This window comes from Microcebus murinus, chromosome 16 (genome assembly GCF_040939455.1).
Source record: "Microcebus murinus isolate Inina chromosome 16, M.murinus_Inina_mat1.0, whole genome shotgun sequence".
In the NCBI taxonomy this organism is placed as follows: domain Eukaryota; kingdom Metazoa; phylum Chordata; class Mammalia; order Primates; family Cheirogaleidae; genus Microcebus; species Microcebus murinus.
The window spans coordinates 32,279,991-32,306,576 of NC_134119.1; the positions used below are offsets into that span (position 1 = coordinate 32,279,991).

General features: G+C 51.9%; 1 protein-coding gene across 1 annotated transcript; it reads left to right on the top strand.

The window, feature by feature from the left end:
- The first annotated feature begins 260 nt into the window (after nt 1-260).
- Nucleotides 261-26,549, top strand: MMP24 (matrix metallopeptidase 24). The gene is made up of 8 exons (XM_012754811.2): nt 261-1,243; nt 5,970-6,086; nt 7,194-7,498; nt 16,117-16,278; nt 18,246-18,460; nt 20,403-20,541; nt 21,843-22,109; nt 24,052-26,549. The coding sequence occupies exons 1-8, from the start codon at nt 1,020-1,022 to the stop codon at nt 24,387-24,389; spliced, it is 1,767 nt and encodes a 588-aa protein (XP_012610265.1). The 5' UTR covers nt 261-1,019; the 3' UTR covers nt 24,390-26,549.
- Nucleotides 26,550-26,586: the final 37 nt, after the last annotated feature.

Consider the following 26,586-nt stretch of genomic DNA (forward strand, 5'->3'; position numbering starts at 1 on the left):
GGTGGGAATAATCACCATTACATCCTTCACATTGGTGCTTGTTTGGGCTCCATCACCCAAGCTTCTTTCAGAGTCTCTTGCCCTGATAAAGTTTTCTTCCTTTAAAAAAAAATTCCATGCATAAAAGTCAGAAAACAGAAAAGCACATAAAAAAAAAAAAAAGTGCCCATGATACTATAATCAAAGGAGATTATCACAGTTAATCCTTTATTATTTTTTTATTTTTTTTTCTTTTAATCTCGTTCATCCATTCATATTATTTTTTTAAAAAGGACTTTCAGAAAAGTTTTCAAAAATAGGAAAAACGAATTCCTGAATACCTTTCACTCGGATTCCTCAACTGTTAACATTTTACTACATTTGCTTTATTTATCTCTTTTCTCCTTTTCTGTCTCTCTCTATATATGTATTTCTGAATCCATTCAAGAATAAGTTGCAGACATCATGCATCATGTAAGCCTGAATACTTCATTGTGTATTTCCTAAAAACAAGGAATTCTCCTACATAAATATTAATTTGTATGTGTACCCTTCTAGATTTTTTCTATACACATATTGTTTATATTTAGATAAAATAATACAATGTTTTATTCATATATAGTTATTTATAATGGCTTGCCTTTTAGGAGAGATTAGCAATAAAGATTGTATATAACCTCCTGCCAGTAGATACTCTGCAAAATGATTCTTCATCAGACTCTGACTGGAGGCACACTGGGTTTCTGGTTGGCACAACATTTTCCAGAGACCAGCTTACTTGAGAGAATCAACTGTTCTTGTGCTCTTGCACGTTGAGTCTGATATCCATGGAAAGCACTGAATAAATAAGTAAAAAGGCAGGCTAGTGGCAAGCTCTGAATTCAAATTTGGTCTTTATTCCATTGCCAGTAGAGACTCAAGGAAAGGTTTATAGCAGGGGAGTGAGCCAGTAAGAGCTGTGTTTTCTGGAGATTAATTTGACAGTGTCTGCAGAATAGAGGAAGAAACCAGAGCATGCGTTCACAAGTCATTTGGGTAAAATGATCCCTAGTTTTAAGGGCAAATTTCGCGTAGAACAGAAGCCTTCTCCAGCTTTTCTCTCGCGTGTCTTCCAGAACTGGTTGAAGTCGTACGGCTATCTGCTTCCCTATGACTCCCGGGCGTCGGCGTTGCACTCAGGGAAGGCCTTACAGTCAGCAGTCTCCACTATGCAGCAGTTTTACGGGATCCCAGTCACCGGTGTGTTGGATCAGACAACGATCGAGTAAGATTTGCGTAGGACATTGTGCCTTTGAACTTTCTGGACTTACATCTGGGTTTACATTTGTCATGGCCCGTGTACACCGCATGCCTGTCCTACCTTCTTCTGTCTTCTCCTCTTGCAGCGCCATCCTGGGAGGGAGCACCCCGAAGTGCCCTTTCCTATGTGAGCTGCGACGTGCTGGGATGAGAGTCCTGGCCAAGCCATCCACTTACTGTGCGACCTTGGAGACAAGTCGCTTAACCCTTCTGGGCCTCAGTTTCCTTATCAGTACAATGAGGGGTTGGGTTACAAACAGTCTCCTAAATCTCCTCGGGCTCTAGTAACTTACATTTCTATGAGTAGCTGACTATAGTTCCCTGCCATGTACAAGTCTCACTGGATACAGAAAACTCTTGAATGATATAATGAGATGGCAACTCTCGTCCCATTTTTTCCACTTACCAAACACGTGCTGAGTGTCTGCATGTGCCAGGCACCGTGCTTGGTCCCGTCCTCCTGTCTGCCAGAGGCTCACTGTCCAGTGACAAACACAGTCATCCAGCCACACCAGTCTAGAGCGCAGAGGGAAGCACTGAGTCTCAGGGAGGCATTTAGGAGGTAGGAACAAGTAAATCGAGCCACGAGGATGATTGCGATCACTCTGGGGAGAGTAGAAAGAGGAAGAAGAGAAGGGTGCTGGGGATAGAACCGCACAAAGCCAGCTGAGAAGGAGCAGCTGGAGTGGAAGAGGAAGCCCGATGGGTGTGATGTGATGTCCTGGCAGAGAGGGGCAGTGTCCGCAGCGCCCGCTGCTGCAGAGTGGCCCAACAGGAGCAGGACCGAAAGGTATCTGCTGAGTTTAGTGACAAACGGGTGGTGGTTGTTAACCTCAGCGGAATGGCAGAGACAGAGTCAGACTGCAGCAAGGAGAAGGGGAGGAGAGGAGTAGAGATGGCAAGTGGAGGGAACACAGTCAAGCTTGACCGAGTAGGGGAGGAGCAATGGGTGGTAGCTCAAGAGGATGAAGCTTGCTTGGTTTGTTTAAGATGGGAGAGAGTTGAACAGGCTTAAATTTAAGAAATAGCTATGAAAGCTGTTTGAGAAAACCCATTCATGCCATGAAGGCACGGAGTGAATTTCCTAAGGAGGTAGTAAGGGCAGGAGCCTAGCAGGGCTGGGTGAGGACACTGGGGAGTTGGGAGAGGAATAGGAAATGCACCCGATTGTGGACCAAGGATCAGTTTGCCCCTTGGGTAAGTCACTCCTTGAGAGAATCATCTCTCTGGATCTCAGTGTGTTCATTTATTTGCAAAGGTGACTGTTGGGTTTATGGCTTTCAAATTCTGGATTCTATTACTCTAAGCATCCAAGCTTTTAAAATTTGGTGAGGCCAGGCATGGTGGCTCAAACCTATAATCCTAGCACTCTGGGAGGCTGAGACTGGAGGATTGCTTGAGCTCAGGAGTTCAAGACCAGCCTGAGCAAAAGCGAGACCCTGTCTCTACTAAAAAAAAATAGAAAGAAATTAGCTGAGCAACTAAAAATATATAGAAAAAATTAGCCAGGCAGGGTGGCGCATGCCTGTAGTCCCAGCTACTCGGGAGGCTGAGGCAGTAGGATCGCTTGAGCCCAGGAGTTTGAGGTTGCCGTGAGCTAGGCTGACGCCACGGCACTCTAGCCCCAGCAACAGAGTGAGACTCTATCTCAAAAAAAATAAGCTTGGTGAGGGTGAGTCTGGGGTTTTAGGATCCTAAAATTCTGGGTGAACATTTCCTATCCCTAGGATTCTCTGACTGTGAGATTGTGAAATTCTGAGCTCAGGCGTTTGACTGCTCCTGTGATGTCAGGTATACATACGGTGGATCCCTTGGCCCTGTGGCCTCTCGAGTGAGCTGGGGAAAGAGAGCCCGGCCGCCTTTCAAAGCGGAGGTTATTTTGAGGGCTGTGTGCAGGCCTCGTGGCGGCGCACCCTGGGGCAGGAGCGCTGGTGTCGCTGCTGGGGCACCACCTGGCCGTGGGTTTTACTCCATTCCAGAAAGCCCCAGGCCTGCTGGACAGGGTTCAGAGAGTGGCAGGTGCACGGTGAAAGGAGGAGGCGGAGGGAACGATGTGAGGCGAGAGGATGGCATTTCCCACTTGCAGTTCTGCCCGTAGGAAGGCCGGGAATGGTGGTCTGAAAGCTCGGGAAGGAGGAAGCCACTCACGCCTAACCCAAGACCTGCGGCGTTGAGGTGGAATTTACAGACCTGAGTTCCAGCTCCACTCTGTGACGTAGGGCTACAGCTGCCTCTCTCTGGGCCTGTTTCCTCCCCGCGGGGCCATTCCAGGTCTAACCCTGCCTTGCAGTAGCAGGGGTGGCTCTTGGTTCTCTCCCCAGGGACTGTTAGTAAAAGGAAGCTAGAGTAGCAATTTCAAGTACGATTTTTGAATGTCTACCTTGGGAAAGGCACATACTCATTCATTCATTCAGTCAGTCAGTCAGCAGCATGGTTCCTCTAGCTCAGCCTTGTGGTAAGCACTGACAGAAAACATAAAAGCTCCAGGCTGTGTTTGTTAAATTGCATTAATTAACAGTTCATGTATTCATTCAGCTAAGTTCCAGTCCTGCCTCGCTGTTTTCTATGTTTTACAAGTTACTCGATTTATCTTGTATCTTCCCCTCAAATGTAAAGTGGGGATAATAATTTCTGACTACCTCACGGGCTTGTCTTGAGAATCAAAAATTTTAAATGCATATGAACATTGTAAAAATTATAAATGTTTATACCAATGCATGGTATGGTTATTATTATGTCTTTTATTATTGAGTTTTGAGTATGGGGCATTCTCTAGGCAACATGGAGCCTACGAAGAGGAGTAAGACCTGGGCAATTCCCTCGAGGGGCTTTTGATATTTGGTTAAAATAGTCTCTGTCTTCTTTCCCTACACTGCAACTGCTTTTAACTGCAAACGAGGTCAGACTGCCTTCCCTCTCAGCAATCCTGTGCTGTAGTGTAGTGAGTTGGTCATTAGGCCAGCACAGGGATGGACATAAAATGCAGGATCCCAATCAGCCATGATCTTTAAAGTCTCCTACCTTGGCCCCTTTTTAAAAAGTCCCTAATGATGTCCCAGGCTTACTGTTCCCTAATGTAACTTTACCTGATAACAGTTATCAGGATTTACTTAGTTCTAGGCACTAAGTTAGTTTCTGAGGACACAATGATAAATATGACATAGTCCTGTCCTCAAAGAATTTACCACTTATTAGAGACAACAGACTCATGCCTGTAATCCTAGCACTCTGGGAGGCTGAGGCAGGAGGATCGTTTGAGCTCAGGAGTTCGAGACCAGCCTCAGCAAGAGCGAAACCCTGTCTCTACTAAAAATAGAAAGAAATTAGCTGGACAACTAAAATTATATTTAAAAAATTAGCCGGGCATGGTGGTGCATGCCTGTAGTCCCAGCTACTCAGGAGGCTGAGGCAAGAGGATTCCTTGAGCCCAGGAGTTTGAGGTTGCTGTGAGCTAGGCTGACGCCATGGCATTCTATTCCAGGCAACAGAATGAGACTCTGTCTCAAAAACAAAATTCACAATACAATGTGATAAGTGCTGCAGAGAATTACGTTCCAAGTCCTATAGCTAGCTGTTCAGCCACTTCTTAAACACTCACAGTGAAAGAGGATTTGCTGCCCTCCATGTTCTGCCATTCTACTGTTGAGTAGTTCTGATTCATTCATTTATGCATTCATTCATTCAGTCAACAAGTCATGATTGAACCCCTTCTGTGTCAGGCACTGTGCCAGCCCTGGGGACACAGGCAAGGTGCCTGTCCTTATGGAGCTTAGAATCTGGGGAGAGAGACAAAGAATAAATAAGCAGCAAATATATAATATAATTGCAGGAAGTGATACACGGTATGAAGAAAAATTAAGCAGGATAAGCAGATAGCAGTGGGATTGGGGGGGACTATTTTAGATAAGGTGGACAGGGAAGTCCTCTCTGAAGGGGTGACATTTGAGCAGAGACCTTAACAAAGTACAGGAACAAACCACCCGAAGAGGAAGAACATTGCAAGTAGAGGAAACGGCAAATGGAAAGAACCCGGAGTGGGACTAGGCTTAGCATGTTCAAGGAACAGCAAGAAGGTCGCCATTGCTGGCGCATAGGATATGAGGGGATGTGGGTGATGTTATTGGACAGGTAGGCAGGGGCTAGATCATGTGGGACTTTGTGGGCTGGAATGAAAAGCTTGGATTTTATTCTAGTGTTTGGGGAAGTCGTTGGGGGCTGTTAACCAGGGAGTGACGTGTTCTAATTGCACGTGCAGAGCATTTTCACACATTCTCCCTCCTTGGAGACTCACTGCCTCCTAGAAACAGCAAAGAATCGTAATTCTCATGTTGCAGATGAGGAAACTGAGGTTCACCTTGGTTCAGTCGCTTGCCTGTGGCCCTGTGATTAGTGGTGAATGGAGCTGGAACTTACCAAGTCCTTGTCTTCTGATTCCCAGTCTTGATACAGCACTGCTTCTCCACATTTGGTTGTTTAAGTGCATGAATTAATGAATCAGTCAGCCAATCATGTTCCTGTTGGGGCCAATCACGTTCCTGTCGGGGCCCTTCAGGCCAAGGGTCCCAGAGTGTAGGTTGAGGCTGCCCGTTGCCTTTCAGGCTGGGACCAGGATCATGCAATGCCTCCTGGAGTGCCCAGGGACCACAGCGTGTATATGTGTGTGCATGTGTGTGTCTCCTCCTTCTGCCCAGGTGGATGAAGAAACCCCGATGTGGAGTCCCCGATCACCCCCACTTGAGCCGTAGGCGGAGAAACAAGCGCTATGCCCTGACTGGACAGAAGTGGAGGCAAAAACACATCACCTACAGGTGCTCTGACTCCCCTTCACTCTGGTTTTCCTGGCCTGAGTCTCAGAGGCTCACAGTGTAGGTGGGTGATTAGGACCAGGTGCTGAGAGCCTATGACTCTGTCCTCCTTGTGTCTTCCACAGGGTGCTGTCACTCCTACTTCAGGTTTATTTGGTCTTTTGGGGGCTCATTAGTTGTGTTCTGTTTAGATGCCTATGGTTTTTAGATTACAGAAAGTGGAGTACAGCTTATTTGGTAAGTTTCAACTGTGATAAAGAACCTGGCTTCATTCATTCTCCCTGTCACTGCCTGCCAAACTCCACCTCCTTTAACCCAGATGCCCTCCCCACCCAAGTCAGCCTCAGGGACTTCACCTGCGATTCCCAACACAGGGAAGGAAACTTAACAAGAATCTGGGTTAGAAACTGGATAAACTTTTGGGTCTCCTAAAAAGCCAGTGTGGACCAAGAGAAAGAAGAACTGGGTTCTGTCCCAACTCTGACCTTAACGTTATCACCCAACCTCTCTGGGCTTCAGTTTCCTTACTTATGGAATGGGTAGAATAATCCATGCCCCGGGCATTCACAGGGCAGAGCACCAAGAAGTAATGATGCTCCTTTGTGGAGGATCATGCAATATGGACATAGTAACCCTAAACAGCTAAATCTATAACAGATTAAATCACATGCTGCCCTATACCAGCTTCTAGGTAGACAAGCAGTAGTTGGTGCCAAAGATTTTTCTAAAGTGACTTTTCACTTAAACTCCTCTCCACTGTTTGAATATTTTTAAAATAACTTTTTAGAAAATGCTATCTACCAACTTGTTTTTTCTATAGATTGGAGTGGAATCTTTTCTATAGATTGGAGTGGAATCTTTTATTCAACACAAACTTTGTTGGAGATCAAATATAAAACACCGATTAAAGCAAAGCTATTCTGATCGAGGCAGGGGCAGGGCTCCAGAGCTCTGCCCACTCCACCTCTTCTTCGACCCCTGGGGCAGCTCAGCAAGATTCTAGGGTTCAAAATGTGAAGGTCACTGGGCCCTATTGTCTTGGATGCTGCTTCTAGCTCTTCTAGTCTCTTACTGTCTACTCCTTGCTAATGAGTCTCCCTCTCTCACCAGCATTCACAACTACACCCCAAAGGTGGGTGAGCTAGACACCCGGAAAGCTATTCGCCAGGCTTTCGATGTGTGGCAGAAGGTGACCCCGCTGACCTTTGAAGAGGTGCCATACCATGAGATCAAAAGTGACCGGAAGGAGGCAGACATCATGATCTTCTTTGCTTCTGGTTTCCATGGCGACAGCTCCCCCTTTGATGGGGAAGGGGGATTCCTGGCCCATGCCTACTTCCCCGGCCCAGGGATTGGAGGAGACACTCACTTTGACTCGGACGAGCCATGGACGCTAGGAAATGCCAACCATGATGGTAAGGCCACAAGGGGACGTGGGTAGTCTTGGTTGCTCAGTTCTTGGGAAAGAAGCCCTGAGGAAGAGCTTAGAGGACACCATAGATGAGTTTCCTGCTTTCTAGAGCTTCTTGTCCAAGAACCAAGAACCTAAGAGGGTGGGAGTGTGGTCTCTGATAATATTTAACACTTGATCCACCAGGGCCAGGGCCATGGAGATGGGTCAGATCACTTAGGAGATGGTCTAATTGGGCTGAGGCAGGAGGGAGGGGTTAGACCATGAATAAGAGGATAAAGTAATGGATCAGAGAGGGAAGCAAAAGGTAAAAAGGCACTAAAGCTGAAAGTGGGATCTGAAAGTGGTGGGCTCTGGCCTGAGTGATGAGGGTGTCAAAGGCCTTACAAATAACGTGACCAACACTCTTCTTTATGTCAGCTTCAGAGGTAACAGGCCCCATAATTACTCTTTCATCCTTGGATAATTTGCCTCCACCACCATGACTCAGTGAATATTTATGGAGCCAGAGTCAATTCTGTGCAGCAATTGTAACAATATCATCCAGGTTGCCAAAGAGTTCCTCGTTAACATTCACTCACAAGGCACTTGCTTAGTACATGATAGGCAAATGGACATTATCATGCCCATTTTTAAGACGAAGAGTTCAGTGCTCAAATGGTATTGCTGGATGGTGGCTGGGGCTGAAACCTCAGTTCAACTACCTGGCTATGTGACAAGGGACAAATAATTCACCCTCAGTCTCCCTATCTGCAAAGTGAGGGGCTAGATTCAGTGCTCGCTAAGGTCCCTTCCAACTCTGTTGTGACATGACATAGAGTGCTGTGAAGCCCAGGGGAGCCAAACATTTATGTATTTAAAAAAAAAAAAAAAAAAAAGGCATGGTCTCTGCCCTCTTGCAGTCCAGCGTCAAGTGGGGGAGACAGATGTGTGCATTTAAGTAACCCTGTCACAGGCAGACTCTACTGCAGGCTGGAGCAGAGGTACCAAGAAAATGCAGCTGGGGTCTGAAGGAAAATGGACAGAGGATTCTGGCTTTTAGATTATAATAGATGACAATTTGGCTGGGCGTGGTGGCTCAGACCTATAATCCTAGCACTTTGGGAGGCCGAGGCAGGAGGATTGCTCAAGGTCAGGAGTTCAAGACCAGCCTGAGCAAGAGTGAGACCCCATCTCTCCTAAAAATAGAAATAAATTAGCTGGACAACTAAAAATATATAGAAAAATTAGCCGGGCATGGTGGCACATGCCTGTAGTCCCAGCTACTCGGGAGGCTGAGGCAGAAGGATCACTTGAGCCCAGGAGTTTGAGGTTGCTGTGAGCTAGGCTCACACCATGGCACTCTATCCCAGGCAACAGACTAAGACTCTATCTCAAAAAAGAAAAAAAGATTATAATAGATGACAATTAATGGTTATGCTAATGTTCTAAGGCCCATGCTAAGTGCTTTCCATGAAATTATTATATTATATAAAATATATAACAAAACTACATAATTAAATTTAATTATATATTAAGTAATATGTCATTGAATTATATGATATAGAATAATATTAAATTATTATAATAGGTAGATATTACTATCCTCATTTTATAGCTAGGTAAACTGAGGTATAGAGAAACATTCAGTAACCTACCTAAGGTCACATAGTTGGTGAGTGGTGAAATCAGACCTTGAACCTGGGGACTATGACCCTGGAGCCACTGTGCTAAGTAAGCTTCCATGGTTCTCAAACTGCAGGGCACAGCAGAATCACCTAGAAACCATTTTTAAGAATTCAGATTCCCTGAGTCGGGCGGATTACTCAAGGTCAGAAGTTTGAGACCAGCCTGAGCAAGAGCGAGACCCCGTCTCTACTATAAATAGAAAGAAATTAATTGGCCAACTAAAAATATATAGAAAAAATTAGCCGGGCATGGTGGCACATGCCTGTAGTCGGGAGGCTGAGGCAGCAGGATTGCTTGAGCCCAGGAGTTTGGGGTTGCTGTGAGCTAGGCTGACGCCACGGCACTCTAGCCTGGGCAACAGAGTGAGACTCTGTCTCAGAAAAAAAAGAATGCAGATTCCAGGCTCCTAACTTCTTGCTATTCTGATTCTCTGGGTCTGGAGTAGTGCCTGGAAATTTGCAATTGGTCTAATTCCCAGGGGCTTCTGATACCGGTGGTCACCACCTTGAGAAACACTATCTAAACTCCCAGTTTCCCCAACTTGCCTGATCATAAGAGCCAGCTGGAGTTCTCATTATAAACCCGGTTCCCAGGGACGACACCTGGACATCCCGACTCTGAAGTTCAAGCGAGTTTGGGAAACACGGGGCATCCTTCTTTCCTGCCCTCAGCAATGCTTCAGGTTGAGTGCAGACGCTCCAAGGCCCATTTCCTCAGAGCCCACGTCTGGTGTCTGTAGACGGGGTCGCCTCCTCCAGGACATTTTATATCATTGCCTGGATCAGGGATTGGCAACTCAGGGTTATCTGTCAAGGTTGGTTCAGGAAATGGTTTGGCCAAGGCCCAGCCTGGGCAAAATTATCAACCTGTTAAATTTCTCTTTGTCCCCTTTCCTATCAAGCTCCACTTCCTTTGCCCTGGTGTCTTTTCCCCATGTCCTGGATGTGTTTCCTGACCTTTTGAATACCTGTTATCTCAGTCTTATTTTTGTTTTTGTTTTTTTTTTTTTTTTTTTTTTTTCCTGGGTCCACGTTTATTAGGACCTGAAAGCCACTCAGAAGCCTTCTTCCTGCTTCTGGTCAGTCTTATTTTTGGAATGGCTGTCTGTGCTAACTGATAAGGTGTGAGCAGAAGAGAACTAACCTTTTTGAGGCCCTGTTATGTGCCAGGCACTGTTAGCTGATAAGGTTTTAGTCATATCCCTGATAAAGACAAATGAATTTTCAAAAGGGTGTTGTCCAAACGAGGCACTGGGAAGACACCCCCACCCCTCCACCCTCCCTTTCTGCCCAGCACTGGGGGTGTGCCCTTCACACACCCACTTGCTGCTGGAGAACTTGTTGGGCCCAGCCCCCAAGTCCCAAGAACCGGTGGTGTGAGTGGGAAAGACCTGGGACCTGTGGCACCGTCCCAGCACCCCCGCATCTGTCCCACTCCACCTTTGGTGAAAGATCACCAATTCTGATAGAAATCCCAAGATGGCTACTGTCTTCTTTGGAGAAGAGTCAGGACTTTGCTCTGCTCTGGAAAACCAAGAATGTTCTGTCCAGACCCAGCTCATAACTGCAGCAATAGACCCTGGCTGGTGAACTGGAATGCCACGGATCGCCCAAAGACAGGTTTTGGAATGAGAGGAAAGGAACCAAGATTTATTGAGCACCTGTATATTATCTCATTTAATCTTGTAGACTCAGGGAGGGAGGGAGGGAGTAGAATTTCTTGGGAATTTTTTGATGATTTGCCTTCTTTTTATCTAATCTTTCGTTATGAAAAACTTCCAACTCACAAAAGCAGGGAGAATGGTATTATTCCCCGGGTCCCCCCAACCTGCTTCAGCAGCTATCAACATTGTGCCGTTCCTATTTCATATACCCACAACCACTTTTATTTTCTGGCTGGTGTATCTCAAAGAAAATCCTAGACACGACCTCATTTCACCTGTAAACACATTGGTGTGCACCTAACAGATTGACTTTTAACATAACCACAAAATCATTATCAAACCCAACAAACTAGCTGGGCGCGGCGGCTCTCGCCTGTAATCCTAGCACTCTGGGAGGCTGAGGCGGGTGGATTGCTCGAGGTCAGGAGTTCGAAACCAGCCTGAGCAAGAGTGAGACCCCCGTCTCTACTATAAACAGAAAGAAATTAATTGGCCAACTAATATATATAGAAAAATTTAGCTGGGCATGGTGGCGCAGGCCTGTAGTCCCAGCTACTTGGGAGGCTGAGGCAGGCGGATCGCTTGAGCCCAGGAGTTTGAGGTTGCTGTGAGCTAGGCTGACGCCATGGTACTCACTCTAGCCTGGGAAAACAAAGCGAGACTCTGTCTCAAAAACAAAAAACAAAAAACAAAAAAAACTCAACAAACTTAACCATTTCCTAAAATCTAATACCCAGTTTGTGTTCCCTTTCCCAAATTACCTCAAAAATGTCTTTTACGGTGGTTTGCCTGAATCAGGATCCAAACAAGTTCACACATCACACGTGGCTGACGTGGCTCTTAAAATGCTTTTAATTGAAAACACCCCCCAACACGTTTCCCTCCATATAGCTGCTGAACAAACTGCTTCGTGCGTGTGTCCCGAGACAGTCATTTGGCCTGACTAGATTCAGGTTCGCTTTTAACGTGTCTCCCTCCCCCATAATTCCTTAATATTGTTAATTAGAGCCACAGGCCTGACCAGATTGAGGTTCACGTTTCTGGCAAGGATACTTCCTACGTGGTGCTGGTACTTCCTGGTCATCCCATCGGGAAGCACGTACGATGCGGGTTGCCCCACTTTTGGTGACGTGACAGTTGAGCATTTGGTTCAGGTTGTGTCAGCCCATCCCAACCATTATATAATTCACCTGGGGACTTAAAAAAAAAAGTTACTTACCCACATGCCAATCCAAACCTCCTCAATCAGAACCTCATACCCCAGAGAGCCACTGATCCCCAAGGTGGTTCTGCGTTCCTCCCCCCACCCCAACTAGAGTCTGTGTGGAGGGGCCAGCTCGGCCACCAGACCTTTAAGTCTGTTTCTGGGGCTACTTTCAGGCGTTGTCTGTCCTCATTTCTTTCAAATGAGTCAAGCAGTGAAGTCAGCAGATAGTCACTAAGCTCTGCTGGGAGGGAGCCCAGCCCTGAGCTGCTCCTGTGTAGGGGAGGTGACAAGACAGGAAAAGTCGCCATGACCATACCCTTCTCCACAGAGCAGAGCCCTTCCATGCTTACCTCGATAACCCTCTCCCCACCCCCAGGAGGCGGGCCAGCAGTTATAATCCCCATTTTACAGAGCAGGAAGGTGAATTTCTTGAGCTGGCTCACACCTGTAATCCCAGCTACTTGGGAGGCCAAGGTAGGAGAATTGCTTGAGGCCAGGAGTCCAGACCAGCCTGAGCAACATAGTGAGACTCCCCCCAACCTCTATCTCAAAAAAGTAATTAAAATGAATAAAAAGTAAAAAGAAATTTAGTTGGAAAGTGGCAGAGACAGGTGGGACCCAGGACCCTGCATTTTTTTTTTTTTTTTTTTTTTGAGACAGAGTCTCACTTTGTTGTCCAGGCTAGAGTGAGTGCCGTGGCGTCAGCCTAGCTCACAGCAACCTCAAACTCCTGGGCTTGAGTGATCCTTCTGCCTCAGCCTCCCGAGTAGCTGGGACTACAGGCATGCGCCACCATGCCCAGCTAATTTTTTATATATATATATCAGTTGGCCAATTAATTTCTTTCTATTTATAGTAGAGACGGGGGTCTCGCTCTTGCTCAGGCTGGTTTTGAACTCCTGACCTTGAGCAATCCGCCCGCCTCGGCCTCCCAAGAGCTAGGATTACAGGCGTGAGCCACAGCGCCCGGCCTAGGACCCTGCATTTTTAACAGTTGGTTCTGCTGCAGGTGATCCAAGGACCACCCTTGGAAAAATATTGAGCTCCTGGCATTGTTCCATGCTGGGTGTTGTCACTTCACCCTGTCGAGCACAAAGCTTGCCCTCAGGGAGCCCACAGTCCTGGGGCGGATGAGAGTGCACACTGCAGTGATAATGTGGGGCAGACGGCAGTCAATGCCAGAGAGTGCAGAGGAGGGAGCACGCCCTGCTGGCTGGGAAACCAAGGAAGGCTTCCTGGAAGAGAGGCACTGAGCTGAACTTGGAAGGAGTAAGGTTATTCCAGGTGCAGGGAACAGCACTGGCAGAAGAACAGAGGCGAAAGGAAATGCTATAACCCTTGGGAGTCTGGGGGCGTTGATGAGATGGGAATCACCATATATGGAGGTTCTAAAGAGAAGGGAATGGTGCAGAGACAAGGTCCACTTGAGTAGCCCAGGAGACCGCTGGGGATTGCTTGGAGGCCCAGGGACTGACAGGAACACCCCCTATCAGGGGGCGCTGGTCCTCACAGCTCAACATGACCTTGCTAATAAAGAGCAATACTTCTGTGCCAGGAGGCAGATGAGCGCGTTACATGCCTTGCCTCATTAATCTTCACCCCCGTTCTTACGATGAAGGTGCCATTGTTCCCTTCATCTTACAGAGGAAGAGATTTTAAATGTCACATTGCTAGGGCATGGCAGAGCTAGGATTCAAACCAGGCAGTGTGGCTCCCAGAGACTGCACTCCTGACCACTCCACTTCCCGGCCTCTCACACTCCTGGGGAGTGAGGCCCCTAACAGCCTCCTGCCCAAGAAGCACTGGGGTCTTCTGCACAGCGGGCCCCTCCTCCTCGCACCTTGGCCCTCCCGTCACAGGTCACAGGCTCAGGGAGCCCTCTGCTTCCAGCTCCCCCAGAGGCCTCTGGGGTTTCTGTGCAGCAGGAGGCCGGCTCCCAGCTCTGCCCTTCCTTTTGGTCCCTGGACCCAACCCATGGGCCACTTTCCTTTAAGGGATTACTCTGTTCTCTGCAGACCCAGGCGCAGAGGCTAGGAGAGTAGTAGACACAGGCCGTGGACAAAGGATTAGAGCCTCCCCAGGTGCTCAGAGCCCTGCTCCCCAGTCCCCAGCTGAGATCGCCATGGATGGCCCCTGAGGAAGAGCCTTGTCGGGAAACAGAGGCCCTGAACAGCTTGTCCCAGCTCATGGGACAGGCCAGGAGCTGAGCCAGGACTGGACCCCAGGAAGCAGAGCTGCCTTCCGCTGGCGCTAGCAGCCGCCTTTCTTTGGGATGGAGCTCAGAGATGAGCTCACCGTTCCCTGCTGCCAGAGGACCAGGACCTGAGGAAGGAGCTGGGGGCGGCCTGGCCTTCTCGCGCCAGCTCGCCCTTCGCCAGCAGAAGGCCAGCCCCAGGCTTTTGGCCAACCTTGCACTGATCTTGCCCATCCCCCTTCCTTTCTGTTGCTCAAAGGAGGCTTCGCTGAAAACATGGGTGGTGTCAGTAGAACTGCAGGCACACACTTCCTGCGGCCTGGTCTACCCCATGGGGGTTCTACTTTCCCAAGACCTTAGTCAGGAAGGCCAAACAATGCCAACTCCCATATGACCCCCCTGGGGCCCTCGGCTGGGCTGGGACAGGGCTACTTTGCCAGTGACGCTGGGGCCACAGTGGGCAATAGGACTCCTGACCACCTCCTAGACTCCTGGCACCTTCCCTGGACTCAGAGGTAGCAGGAATGGGCTAAGACACACCTTAGGGCCAGGAGATAAGAGGCAGGGCTCAAGGGGCAATGGATGCCAGAGGTCAAGACAAGCAAAGGTCTGTACCTGGGCAGACAGGAGCCAGGACTGTCAGTACAATGGCTGCCCAACTCCCTGCCGCTCGTGTTTCTTTGCCAAAGCTGGGGTTACTTCATCCCCCCAATGTCAGGCCTGGCCCTGTCACAGGCCTAACATGGGAGCTCGCTGCAGTTGGCTTTAAGAGGATCTGGTTGTTGCAACTCCACTGGCCTTGTGCTTCCTTTCTGGTCATTGGGCTTCCCTGTGACCAAGCTTCCTACACAGGATGACAACGGCAGCTACCACTCAGTGCCACGCCCCACACGTTAAGTGTATTTTATTCAATCCTCACACAACCCAGTGGGGTAGGTATGATCCTCATTTTATAAGTAAGGACACTGAGGCTCAGGTAGACCCACTGGCCAAATTCACCGAGCTGCAGGGGGAGAGATGGCAGCGCTGGCACTACGCTCAGGGGCCCAGGCTTGTAACCACCAGCCGTGCAGCTGCCTCAGTTCCACCTGGATTGTGTTTTCACCTGCCCTTGAACCACACTGCCTCGATATTGGCCAATAGCTCAGTTCTGGAGCTGAGGTCCTGCTGCCTGAGAGCTGCCCCAGCCAGGCCCTGCCTACTCCCGGGCTCCCACTGCTGCCTGTGCCCGCCTGCTCTCCTGGACCCCAGGACTAGGGTGGGCCTCCAGGCTGACCCCACTGCTCCCCCTGCCTCAGGGCCTGTTCCCTCTAATCCTCTCCCAGCCTCAGCTACAGTGATTTCATCCTATCACCACCCCCGCCCCTGCCAAAGCCCCCACTGGCCGAGAAGCATCCAAACTCCTCTGCATGGCATCACAGCCCCGCTCGCCAGCCTGGCTGACCTCATCGCGCTCTGCCCTCCCCTCCTGCTCTGTTCCAGAGCCAAGTGGAAGGAAACTGCCTGTCCCTGGAGCATGTTTCTAGCAGTCCCTGTGCCAGGAGCGCCACCCCCACCCCTACCTCTCCTCCCTCTGAATCCATTCTCCCCACTTCGTATCTTCCAAGACTCACCTTTATGATACTTCCTCCAAGTTTAAACGACCCCCCCCCCCCGGCCCCGCTCAGAATCCCCACTCGACCCTTATAGACATCTCTGAAGCACCCAGAACACTGGGCTTCCCTCGTCTTCTTTCTCCTTATCCCCACTCTGTGGAGAGGTCTGGAGAGCAGGGTTGGGTCTCATTTCTCCGTGTGTCCCCAGGGCCTGGCACGAGGCATGTGCTCGGCGTCTGCTGACTAACTGACCTCTCAGTGTGCCCTGGGCACCTCCCCATGCCCCTCTCCGCAGGGAACGACCTCTTCCTGGTGGCTGTGCACGAGCTGGGCCATGCCCTGGGACTGGAGCACTCCAACGACCCCAGCGCCATCATGGCTCCCTTCTACCAGTACATGGAGACACACAACTTCAAGCTGCCCCAGGACGATCTCCAGGGCATCCAGAAGATCTATGGTGTGTGTGTGTGGAGGGGAGGGGTGGGGGGGGAGCGCTGCCATCCTCCGCACTGCTGCTGTGGCTCCAGCTGTGCGACCTTTATAGACTTCTATCGTCTTTGCCTGGCCAGAGAGGACAGGCTTCCCCCGGCACACTCGGGAGGGGCTGAGCTGTAACGGGGAAGGACAAAAGCGAGGACAGGGCCCCCATGCCCTCTTCTTTACCTCCCCTCCACACACCTCCCTCTCACCTCCAGCACTTGCCTCCGTCCTTTGCCAGATGGTGACTGAGCACCTCAGAGTCCCACCTCTAGCCAGGGAGGTCCACAATGTGACAAGTATGGTAACCAGAGCTTTGTTCTTAAAAGAGGAAAAAAAAAAATGAGAAGCTCCTGCTGTCTGGCTAAGGTATGAAGGGCCTCATACCACGCCTCTCTCCCAGTTCAGTTCACCCTGGTATGTGAAGGTCTTGTTCCGCTCAAGTCAGGTGAGAAGAGACAACCGGTTTATTTGCACAAAGGCTTGTCAACACAGCACAGGCCCCACAGCCCGGACTGCAGCACAGGAGGAGGCCTCCCTGTGGGGAAATGCCCCACTCCGAGCCCTGACCTGCACGGGGGAGGCAGCAGAGCACCAGGTGGGGGCAGCAGGTGCCAGGAGGTATTTCAAAGGTAGAAAGGACAGGATCTGCTGACACATCAGATGTGGGGGTGAGGGCAAGGAGGGAGAGTAAAGGATAACCCCAAGGTTTCTGGCTTTTGTAATTGTGAGACAACAGGATTTACCTGCAGCTCCAAAATCTGGGCTGGGATATTGATTTGGGATCTTTGGTGTCTAATACAGTAACCACTAGTCACATGTGGCTATTGAAATTTAAGTTTATGGTAGTTATAATCAAATTAAATTAAAATTCCAGTTCCTCAGTCACACCAAGAACTAGTCATTCATTTCAAGTGCTCAGTAGCCACATGCCGCTGTGGCTAGAGGCTACTGTACTGAACAGTGCAAATAGGGAACATTTCCAACAGCACAGAACATCCTACTGGATGGCTCTGACACAGAAGGCCTTTAAAGCCATGAAGCTGGACGATGCCACCTAGAGTACCGATTCTCAACTTGGCTGCCCTTTGGAACGACCTTGGGATGCCACCCCCAGAGATCTGAGTTTAGTTGGTCTGGGTGCCTCCTGAGCAGACAGAGTTTAAAATCTCCCTCCGTGGCCCTAATATGCAGCCCAAGTTGAGAAGCACTAACCTAGGGACGAAAATGTAGAGAGAGAAGAGGACCCAGGGGCACTCCGACCTTTAGTGTAGGGCAGATGAGGACAGGCGGCCAGCAGAGGAGGCTGAGAGGGAACAGCCACAAGGAAGGAGGAAAACCAAGAGAGTACAGGGCCCTGGAAAAGAGAGGAGGGTGTCTCAAGGCAACTGTTTCTGTGATCTTGCTGCTCAAAGTGTGGGCCTCAGACCAGCCACATGGGCATCAGCCTAGAACTGGAAGACATGCAGACGCTCAGGCCCTCTAAGCCCTAACCTGCATCTTATCCAGAACCCCCAGATGATTTCTATGCTCATCCAAGTTTGAGTCGAGTAATGATTGGATGTGGCAACATGGCGGTCACTGGTGATCTTGATGGATGGAGCAGCTGGAATGGGTGACGGGACAGAAGCTGCATGGGGTGGGATAAAGAATGAAGAGGGGCAGAGAGAGAGTGCATGGGACACTGGCCCTAAGGAAGGACACGCTCGCTCTGTGACAGGAGAGAAAAAAGAGAAAGATACTAGGTTTGGAGTGGAAAGATGAGAGTTCCCTTCTAATGCTGATTTTCATCTATTTTCTCAAAGATTGGGGAGCTGCATTGGGGAGAGGGGACAGGAGGTGGCATGTGGCAGACCTGGCTCAGAACTGCCTGGGGGATGATGGGCCATGGCTGTAGGGGGCAGGGAACGGCTTGGCCCCTCTCTAAGATGCGGCCCCTCTCTCCAGGACCCCCAGCAGAGCCGCTGGAGCCCACGAGGCCACTCCCCACGCTCCCCGTCCGCAGGATCCACTCACCATCGGAGAGGAAGCATGAGCGCCAGCCCAGGCCGCCTCGGCCACCGCTCGGGGACCGGCCATCCACACCAGGCGCCAAACCCAACATCTGTGATGGCAACTTCAACACTGTGGCCCTCTTCCGGGGCGAGATGTTTGTGTTTAAGGTGGGGCCAGTTGACTCTCCCCTGCCCCATACTCCCACCCCCGAGATTAGGCTGCTGTGGGGCCCGCATGAGAGCTGGCCCAGTGGCCAGGACATGGGGTCTCTTCCTGGTGCTGCCCAGTGACTCAATTTGTTTCCAAGAGGGAGGGGAAAGACTGGTGATGCTGCCGCACCTTCCCGGGTTAACGCTGGGAAATGCTGGAGACTGGCTTCTGCCGCCTCCCTTCTCTGGACCTCAGTTTCCCCATCTGAAACCTGGGGGAGTCATTCCTCTAACAAAGGATGTGTGAAGACCAAATGAGTACCGGCTATGGAGAGGGCAGGCTTGGAGTAGGGGCTGGGTTGGTGGGGGCTGGGTCTGACTCCAGATCCTACCAGGGCCTGAGAGGCTGCTACTGGCCAGGCTACCTCTGGTCTCTGTCCTGTGCCTGTCACTTCAGCCACAGGCTAACCGGGCAGCAGCCTGCCTGGTGCGCTGCAGGTTGGGTTCCCAGGGAGCAGACCCCGAGTGGGTGTGTGGAACATAGGATTTTGATTGGGGGGTGCCTTTGGGATCAACATCTGGGGGAAGGAGGAGAAGGAAGCAGGAGCCAGCAGAAGGAGCAGTCATGCGGGAACGTAGGCCCCTTGCAGACTTGGCCGCCCCTGCAGGAAGCTCTGTCAGAGCCATGCCGCACTGGGCCCCAGAAGGCTGGACCTTTATACCCCCTGCCTCAGCCATTGGAAGAGGAAGGGCATGAACTGGAGCGAAGCTCCCTGAAGCTGAGACCGTCCCCAGAGGGACTGACAGTAGAAAACTCCCTGCCAACCACCCCCCCCCAGCTGCTGGGGCAGTCAGCCCTTCGCTGAGGGGCATCTGAGTGGCGTGTGTCCATCGCTCTGAGTGAGGAGGGCGCCTCACGCCCCTCGTGAAGTCCTCCCCAGCAAGCTTCAGACCCTGAGCAAGAAGCAGGCGTGGGTCAGCCCAGTCCAGCCCCTCACAGAGTGGCTCTCAGTCAGTCCCTTGGCCTTTCTTAAGACTCTGTATATCTCAGATGGACTTAGCAGAGTCATAAAAGGAAAAGTAAGGTTAAAAAACTGGATGCGAAAGTGGTATGTAAAACACCGTTTAAAAATACTAGCTTTTGTACCATCTTTTATGAATCCCATTCCTTCTTCTACACTCACTTTTCTTTGATCCTCTCAACTGAACCGTTCATAGGCAAGTCTAGGTTTTATCCCCATTTACACATAAGAAACCTGAGGTCCTAGGAGGCCACAGGCCTTGCCTAGAGTGCCTCCCGGCCAAGGGCTGCGGTGGGGACAGGGCACCAGTTAGAAGAGGAGCGGTTTTTATTGGACTCTTGGTGTGTGCCCTATACTGATCTGGGCACTTTGCCTAGAATCCCTCTTTGGATCCTCCATTATTGCCCACACTTGCAGTGAGACCCTGAGTCACGCAGCTGTCAGCAGAGGAACCTGAATTCACCCAGGTCTTGAGGGAATTCCCACGGCATGGTCTTCCCAAGGTCCCCGCCTGCTGGCTGGAGCTAGCCCCGCGGAGGGCGCTCTGCCCAGTCTCGCTGACCACCCTGTACTTCCCACCCTGCTGAGAACTGGCCCAGCTGACGTCAGTGACTCGTGGCTGCCCTCACGTGGTCACTCCAGGCCTGGGAGGCACCCTCTGCAGCTCCCTTGCACCCCTTCTCCTGCACCAGGCCTGTCTGCTCCGTCTCATAACTGCCAGGCAAGAGCCATCGGGAGGCTCAAATGAGGAGGGTCACAGGAGCACCCTGTCTTCCTCACAGGGTTAGAAAGTTAGAAGCAGTAGATGGACAGACCCATGGAGGGTTGCAAGGCTGGGTGCAGGGAAGGTGTGGGGTTACTGGGGCCTGAGCCCCAGAGCTGAGATCACTGGGTCCAGAGGTGGGGCCAACATGCCTCTCTCCCCCATTTCCTCCCAGGATCGCTGGTTCTGGCGCCTGCGCAATAACCGGGTGCAGGAGGGCTACCCCATGCAGATCGAGCAGTTCTGGAAGGGCCTGCCTGCCCGCATAGACGCAGCCTACGAAAGGGCTGATGGAAGATTTGTCTTCTTCAAAGGTAATGCAGCCTGTGCTGTGGGACCTGGAACAGTCCCCTGTGCTTCTTGGTATGGCCTTTTCCCCATCTAAACCGGAAGAGGCAGGGTGGGAAGCAGATGCCCTCCAACCACCCTTCTAGCCCTAAGAGACACTGAACTCTGACAGGACAGATCCCCCCAGGCAGGTGATGCACAGGGGAAATCAAGTCAGGAAGTGATTATTGAGGGTCCGTATGTGCCAAGGTTGGTGGGGTGACAGGCTTCATCTGCATGAGGCAGAGGGCGGGATGGGCAATTGACGACCACTCAGTGCTCCATGGAGGGCCATCCTGTCTGTTCTGTAAGAGCCCAGAGGGAGGTCACATGGGCTGCAGAGGTCAGGGGAGGGAGAGGAGATGGGGCTAGGGTGCCCATCTTGTGCCCAGCACCATGCTGGGTTGTTTCACAACAATTATCCTGACTTGGGCCAGGCCCAAGATGGCTGAGATTCAGAGAGTTAGCAAGAAGCAAGGAAGGCACTCTGGAGGGACAGACGGCCTGAGTGAAGGAGCTGTGGTGGGACATGCCTGGTCGTACAAAGGGTTAGCAGACCCACCTGACGGCCACGTGAGAGCTGTGAGTAGTGGCCTAGAAAGGTCGCGTGGGGACGCATCCCGAAGAGGCTTGGCTGCCAGGCCAGAATGTGGTCCAGATCCATTAGGCCAAGGCTGCAAATTCACTGAGTGTTTCTGCGCGGCAGAGAGCCATCGGGCTCTGCGCGGCAGGGCAGAGGAGGGCGGCTGTTTCTGAGGGGGTCCTGGCAGGGGAGAGCACCGCCCATGCTGGAGGGCCAGGCAAGCTGCGAGGAGGCTCAGAAGGCCTCTTTCTGAGAGAAGCAAAGAAGCAGAGGGTCGAAGATGAGGGTCCCTTTTGGGGACCTGAGAGATAGAAGGCGGTGAGGAGAGAGCCCTGCTGTGGTGCAGATGAGGAGCTCTGGGAGGCCATGGGGGGTTAGGGTGTCTGGGACGGGAGAGCCCCAGAGCTAGTGTCATTGGGAGAGGTTGGGGGAGTAGGAGTAGCCGAGGTCACCAGAGAGGAGAGGCCCATGTCGCATGAAAAGCGGGCAGGGTGCGGAGCCCAGGCGGCACAGGGCAAGGCATCCAGGATGCATGACTGGCTTCTGGCTTCCTGCCCCCAAGCTCTGCCCGGCCAAGGGCCAAGGGGATCAAGCCAACCGAGGGCTCTCCTTCCCCCACACTCTGATGCTGGGCAAGCAGCACTGGCCACACCTCTGGCCCCGAGTGATGGCGGAGGAGTGACCCTGGGCTCCTCTTGGCCACAGGTGACAAGTACTGGGTGTTTAAGGAGGTGACGGTGGAGCCTGGGTACCCACACAGCCTGGGCGAGCTGGGCAGCTGTCTTCCCCGGGAAGGCATCGACACGGCTCTGCGCTGGGAGCCTGTGGGCAAGACCTACTTTTTCAAAGGCGAGCGGTACTGGCGCTACAGCGAGGAGCGGCGGGCCACGGACCCCGGCTACCCCAAGCCCATCACCGTGTGGAAGGGCATCCCGCAAGCCCCCCAGGGGGCCTTCATCAGCAAGGAAGGCTGTACGTAAGGGCAGGGCCGGCGGGGTTGGGGGAGCTGATTCTGTGTGGTTCTCATCAGTGCCATGGACAAACACTCAGGGAATCCAGGTTTGAGAAACCAGCTGGTGGCAGACACCTGCCTCATGTCTAGCCACGTCCGTACAGTAGATCAAGTCACAGTTTTTCATCTGCAAGAATGATTCACGATTGAGAGATGTTTTCATAGACTGACTTCACTCCTTAAGAAGGCATTTCTCACACAGTGGTCCTCAGCTGTGCGCCAGGGGCTCCTCGAGTTACCAGATCTGAAAAGCAGGGATGGACATGGGTGGTTCAAAGGCAGCTTTTCACACAGCCTCAGGGCAGGAAGATGGAGAGAAAGGTTTTTTAATTTATGAGACATGTCGCATGCTCCTCCTGGAGGCCAGGTGGCCACCAGCCCCCATGGCTGCCCATCTCATAATCCGTCTCCCCACCAGACTAGGAGCTTCTCAGGAAGAGGAGCCAGGCCGGCCAAGTGCAGAGTGGGTATCCATGAGTGTTTGCCAAATACTCCATCTGGTCAAAAGCACAGACTCTGGAGCCAGGTTAGCTGGGTTCCCATACCACCTCCATCTCTTACGTCTCAGTTTTCTCCTCTATAAAATGGGGATAACAATGGTACCTGCCTTTATATAATGGCTTTATGAGGACTAAATAAGCAAAATTATGTAGAGCACTTACAATATTGCCTAGCACACGATCCAAGCTATATAAGTTTTAGCTGCTATCATCATCATCATCATCATCTTGGTGCACTCAGTTTATGTAGAAAGACAGGATTCATTCATTCACTGCATAACAATTACTGAGAGCCAGCTTCTTTGGTGGGGGCTGGGGAGGTGGCAGTGAACAAGAATTGCATAGCTCCCAGTCTAGTGGCAGAAAACAAATAACGGTGGCAACAAATGCTATAAGGGAAGTAAATGCTGTGAGAGAGTGACTAGCTGGAGGGCCCTTGTTAGAGATAGCTGGGGAGGGGCTCTCCTAGGAGGTGTCACTGGCAAGAAAGCCAGTGGCTACTGGGGCAGAGCTGCTATTTGCTGCCTCTCCTGTCTACCTGATGCTTTACGCACACGGTCTCCCTTTTGGGGAAGCCTCAGAGACAAGTGACATCAAGGATCTTGACCAATGAAAGTCCCAGCCAGGGTGGGGAGCTGGCCAATGAGGAGCATTTGAATGAGCTGCTTTGTCCCCTGTGGACGCTGTTGCTGGAGCCCTGGGGTGGCTGCTCAAGGAGTGATTGGCAGGGCTGCCTGCCTCCTCTCCCTGAGAAGCTCCTAGTCTGGTGGGGACACAGTGTGAGCGCCTGATAGCAGCCGTGGGGGCTGGTGGCTACCAGGCCTCCAGGAGGAGCATGGGAAATGTCTCATAAATTTAAAAAACTTATTTCTCCCTCCCCCACAACGGTCCCAGAGACCCTGCATCTGTGTGTGATGTATGTTAAGCCAAAAGAATTCATAGTTACAGAGAGGCAGTGTCTGCTGTCAACAAAAGGAGAAATCTTGCTCCCTGACTCCGTTGGTTCAAGCAGGAGCCAGACTGAGGCCCTAGAGCTAGGGAGACAGTGCTGTCCAAGCATTAAGTTGGGGGCTTGACAGGACCTCCCTAAGGGGCCTGTGGGCACAGTGTGACAGAGCTGTGACCCCAGGCTGAGAAGGGTCTTGTCTGGGTGGCACAAATTGAACATGTGTCCCAATTCTACCTAAAGCCTCTCAGTGGTTTCCCAGGACCTTTGAGACAACACATGGCCCCTCCAGGTCCTGGGTGCCCCTACCTGCAGCTGCAGCTGTGTTTTTACTGGCCTGATTCAGCCGAGCTCGGCCTGACCCCCTTGCTGCCCCAGTACCCTGTCCCTCTCACACTACCAGGGCAGGTGTCTGGAAGTGTCTGGGAGTGGTGACGCTGGGCTGCATTTCTGCAGATTATACCTACTTCTACAAAGGCCGGGACTACTGGAAGTTTGACAACCAAAAACTGAGCGTGGAGCCAGGCTACCCGCGCAACATCCTGCGTGACTGGATGGGCTGCAACCAGAAGGAGGTGGAGCGGCGCAAGGAGCGGCGGCTGCCCCAGGACGACGTGGACATCATGGTGACCATCAACGACATGCCAGGCTCTGTGAACGCCGTGGCTGTGGTCATCCCCTGCATCCTGTCCCTCTGCATCCTGGTGCTGGTCTACACCATCTTCCAGTTCAAGAACAAGGCAGGCCCTCAGCCTGTCACCTACTATAAGCGGCCAGTCCAGGAGTGGGTGTGAGTAGCCCAGAGCCCTCTCTGTCCACTCGGTCTGGCCAGCCAGGCCCTTACTCACCAGGGTCTGAGGGGCAGCTCTGGCCACTGCCCACCGGGGCCAGCAGGGCCCTAGGCCGGGTCATACAGCTGAAGTGGTGGGTGCATTGGCCTAGGCTGAGTGTGGGGCAGGGAGCGATGGGAGCTGTGTCCCAGGGTGGGTGTCTGGCACCAAGCTGCCAGCCTTCTGTCCTGGGTAAAGTACTCTCTATTCAAGGGAGTAAGCCAGGCCTCACCAGGAGGCAGGGACCATGCCAGGAGAGCCCCTGTGGTCACTGCATCCTGTGGTGTCTTCCTGGCTGGGACCCAGCACCCTCTGTGGGAAGCCAGCACTAGCTCTCATCCCCCAACTGGGAGATGCCACCAGTCCCCATCCCCTTTTGCCAACACCTGCTGGTCAGATGTCACCCCACCCCCACCCCACTGTCCTCCAAGGCTACAGGACCCCTGCTGCTGACACAGTGGGCAACAAGCCTGGGTTTCCCCTGCTGGCATACAGCAGACCCCTCAGGAAACCTGTTCCACTTGTCAGGGTCTCCTCCGAGACCCAGGACTTAGGGTCACATGCTGCAGGCAGGGCTGTGGCCCACCTGGGTCTGACAAGGACCCAGCTGTCACATCGTATTTAAATGTCCTGTCACTACTGTTTAAAGTCCCATTTTGCAAAGGCTGCTTGAGGCGTTAGGTGAACTAGAGGTGACTGTCTTGGTGATGAGGCCAGCGTGGCGGCCCTCCCCCAGGTGATAAGGACCAAGGTGCTGCTAAGGCCACTCTAGCGCCCAGACACCCCAGGAGCTACTCCCTGCTCATGAAGCTACAGAGTTGGAGCAGAAGCTGACCCCGTTTCTGGAGGCCAATCCAAGTTTGTGACTGTCCTCTATTCCCTCCCATTATCCCTGTCCCTGTCCCTCCTTGCTCTGTCCCCAGCCCTGCCCCAGCCTGGCACTTGTGACCTGGGTCTCAACCTGACTAGTCGAGGCAGAGATGGCTGTAGGGCCAACACTGGCAGGGCCTGGGAGTAAGGGCCCAGGACAGCCTTCTGGAATGCTCTGAGACCACCCTGAGGCCAACTCAGTTTCTTGGCCCAGAAGCAGTGTTCACCCCCTGGCCCTGGCTGACCCAGCTCAAGGGGCCATCTTCCTGCACTGCTCTCGGTTAAAGGGCACCCTCAACTGGTAGCAGCCCCAAGCCTAGGGGCCTCCTTTTTTGACCTTGTCTGGCCCACCCTTCACTGTCTCTGACAGGGTTCCCAGGGCTCAGCTTGCCTTGCCCCAGTCCAGCAGAGGTAGTCCTGCTTGTCACTGAGGAGCCCTAGGCAAGACCAGTGGGTTCAGCAATGCCCACTGGCTCTTTGCCAAAGCCAAAAAGAGGTGTCAGGCAGTCTTCAGGGTGCTGGCAGGATCCCAATTGCCACCCCGCCCTCTGAGCCTGCATGGGCCATGCCCTCACCCTGTGGCTCCTGGGCTTTGGGTCGGCTTACCCTGTAGCACAGACAGGGACTCCTGCTGCCCTGGGAGCTGTCTCAAGCAAAATCTCTCGTCCCAGAGGCGCCTATGTGGGTCCACTGTGTCCCCTGTCATCATCCTTGTTTGTTCATTTTGGCCAAGGGCAGGCTCCCTGGGGCAGGCAGGGAACAACTGCGGAGATATTAGTGATTCATAGGTTTGTACAGTGTTTTATACTTTGCAAAGCACTTTATTAGCTCACACCTGTCCACTCACATGAAACTCCTGTAGGCCCTGGGAGGCCGAGGGTAACTCTCATCATGCCCTCAGATGAAGCACAGAGAGGTTCTGTTAACTTGCCCAGGCCATCCAGTGGGTTGGCTGGGTCTCATGTCCCCATCTGTGGACCCTGTAGGGTCTGAGATGAGACGTGTCTCCTCTATCCATCTCTTCCTGGCCTCCCTTGCTGGTCCCTCTCCATTCCTCAGGTTGGTGCTCTCACTTCTTGAAAGCTCTAGGCACCCCCCACCTCCCGCCAGGCTCCCCACTGGCTCCTGGTACTACCTAGGCCAGCTGAGAAAGAGCAGGGGATGGGGCAGGCAGACCAGGCTGCAGACGAGGGATGTGGGGCCAGGCCCAGAGAGGGCTCAGCCTAGAGGCTTCCAATCTCAGATACTCCTGCCTGTTGTCATCTGTTTGTCCACCACCCCAGGACAGGGC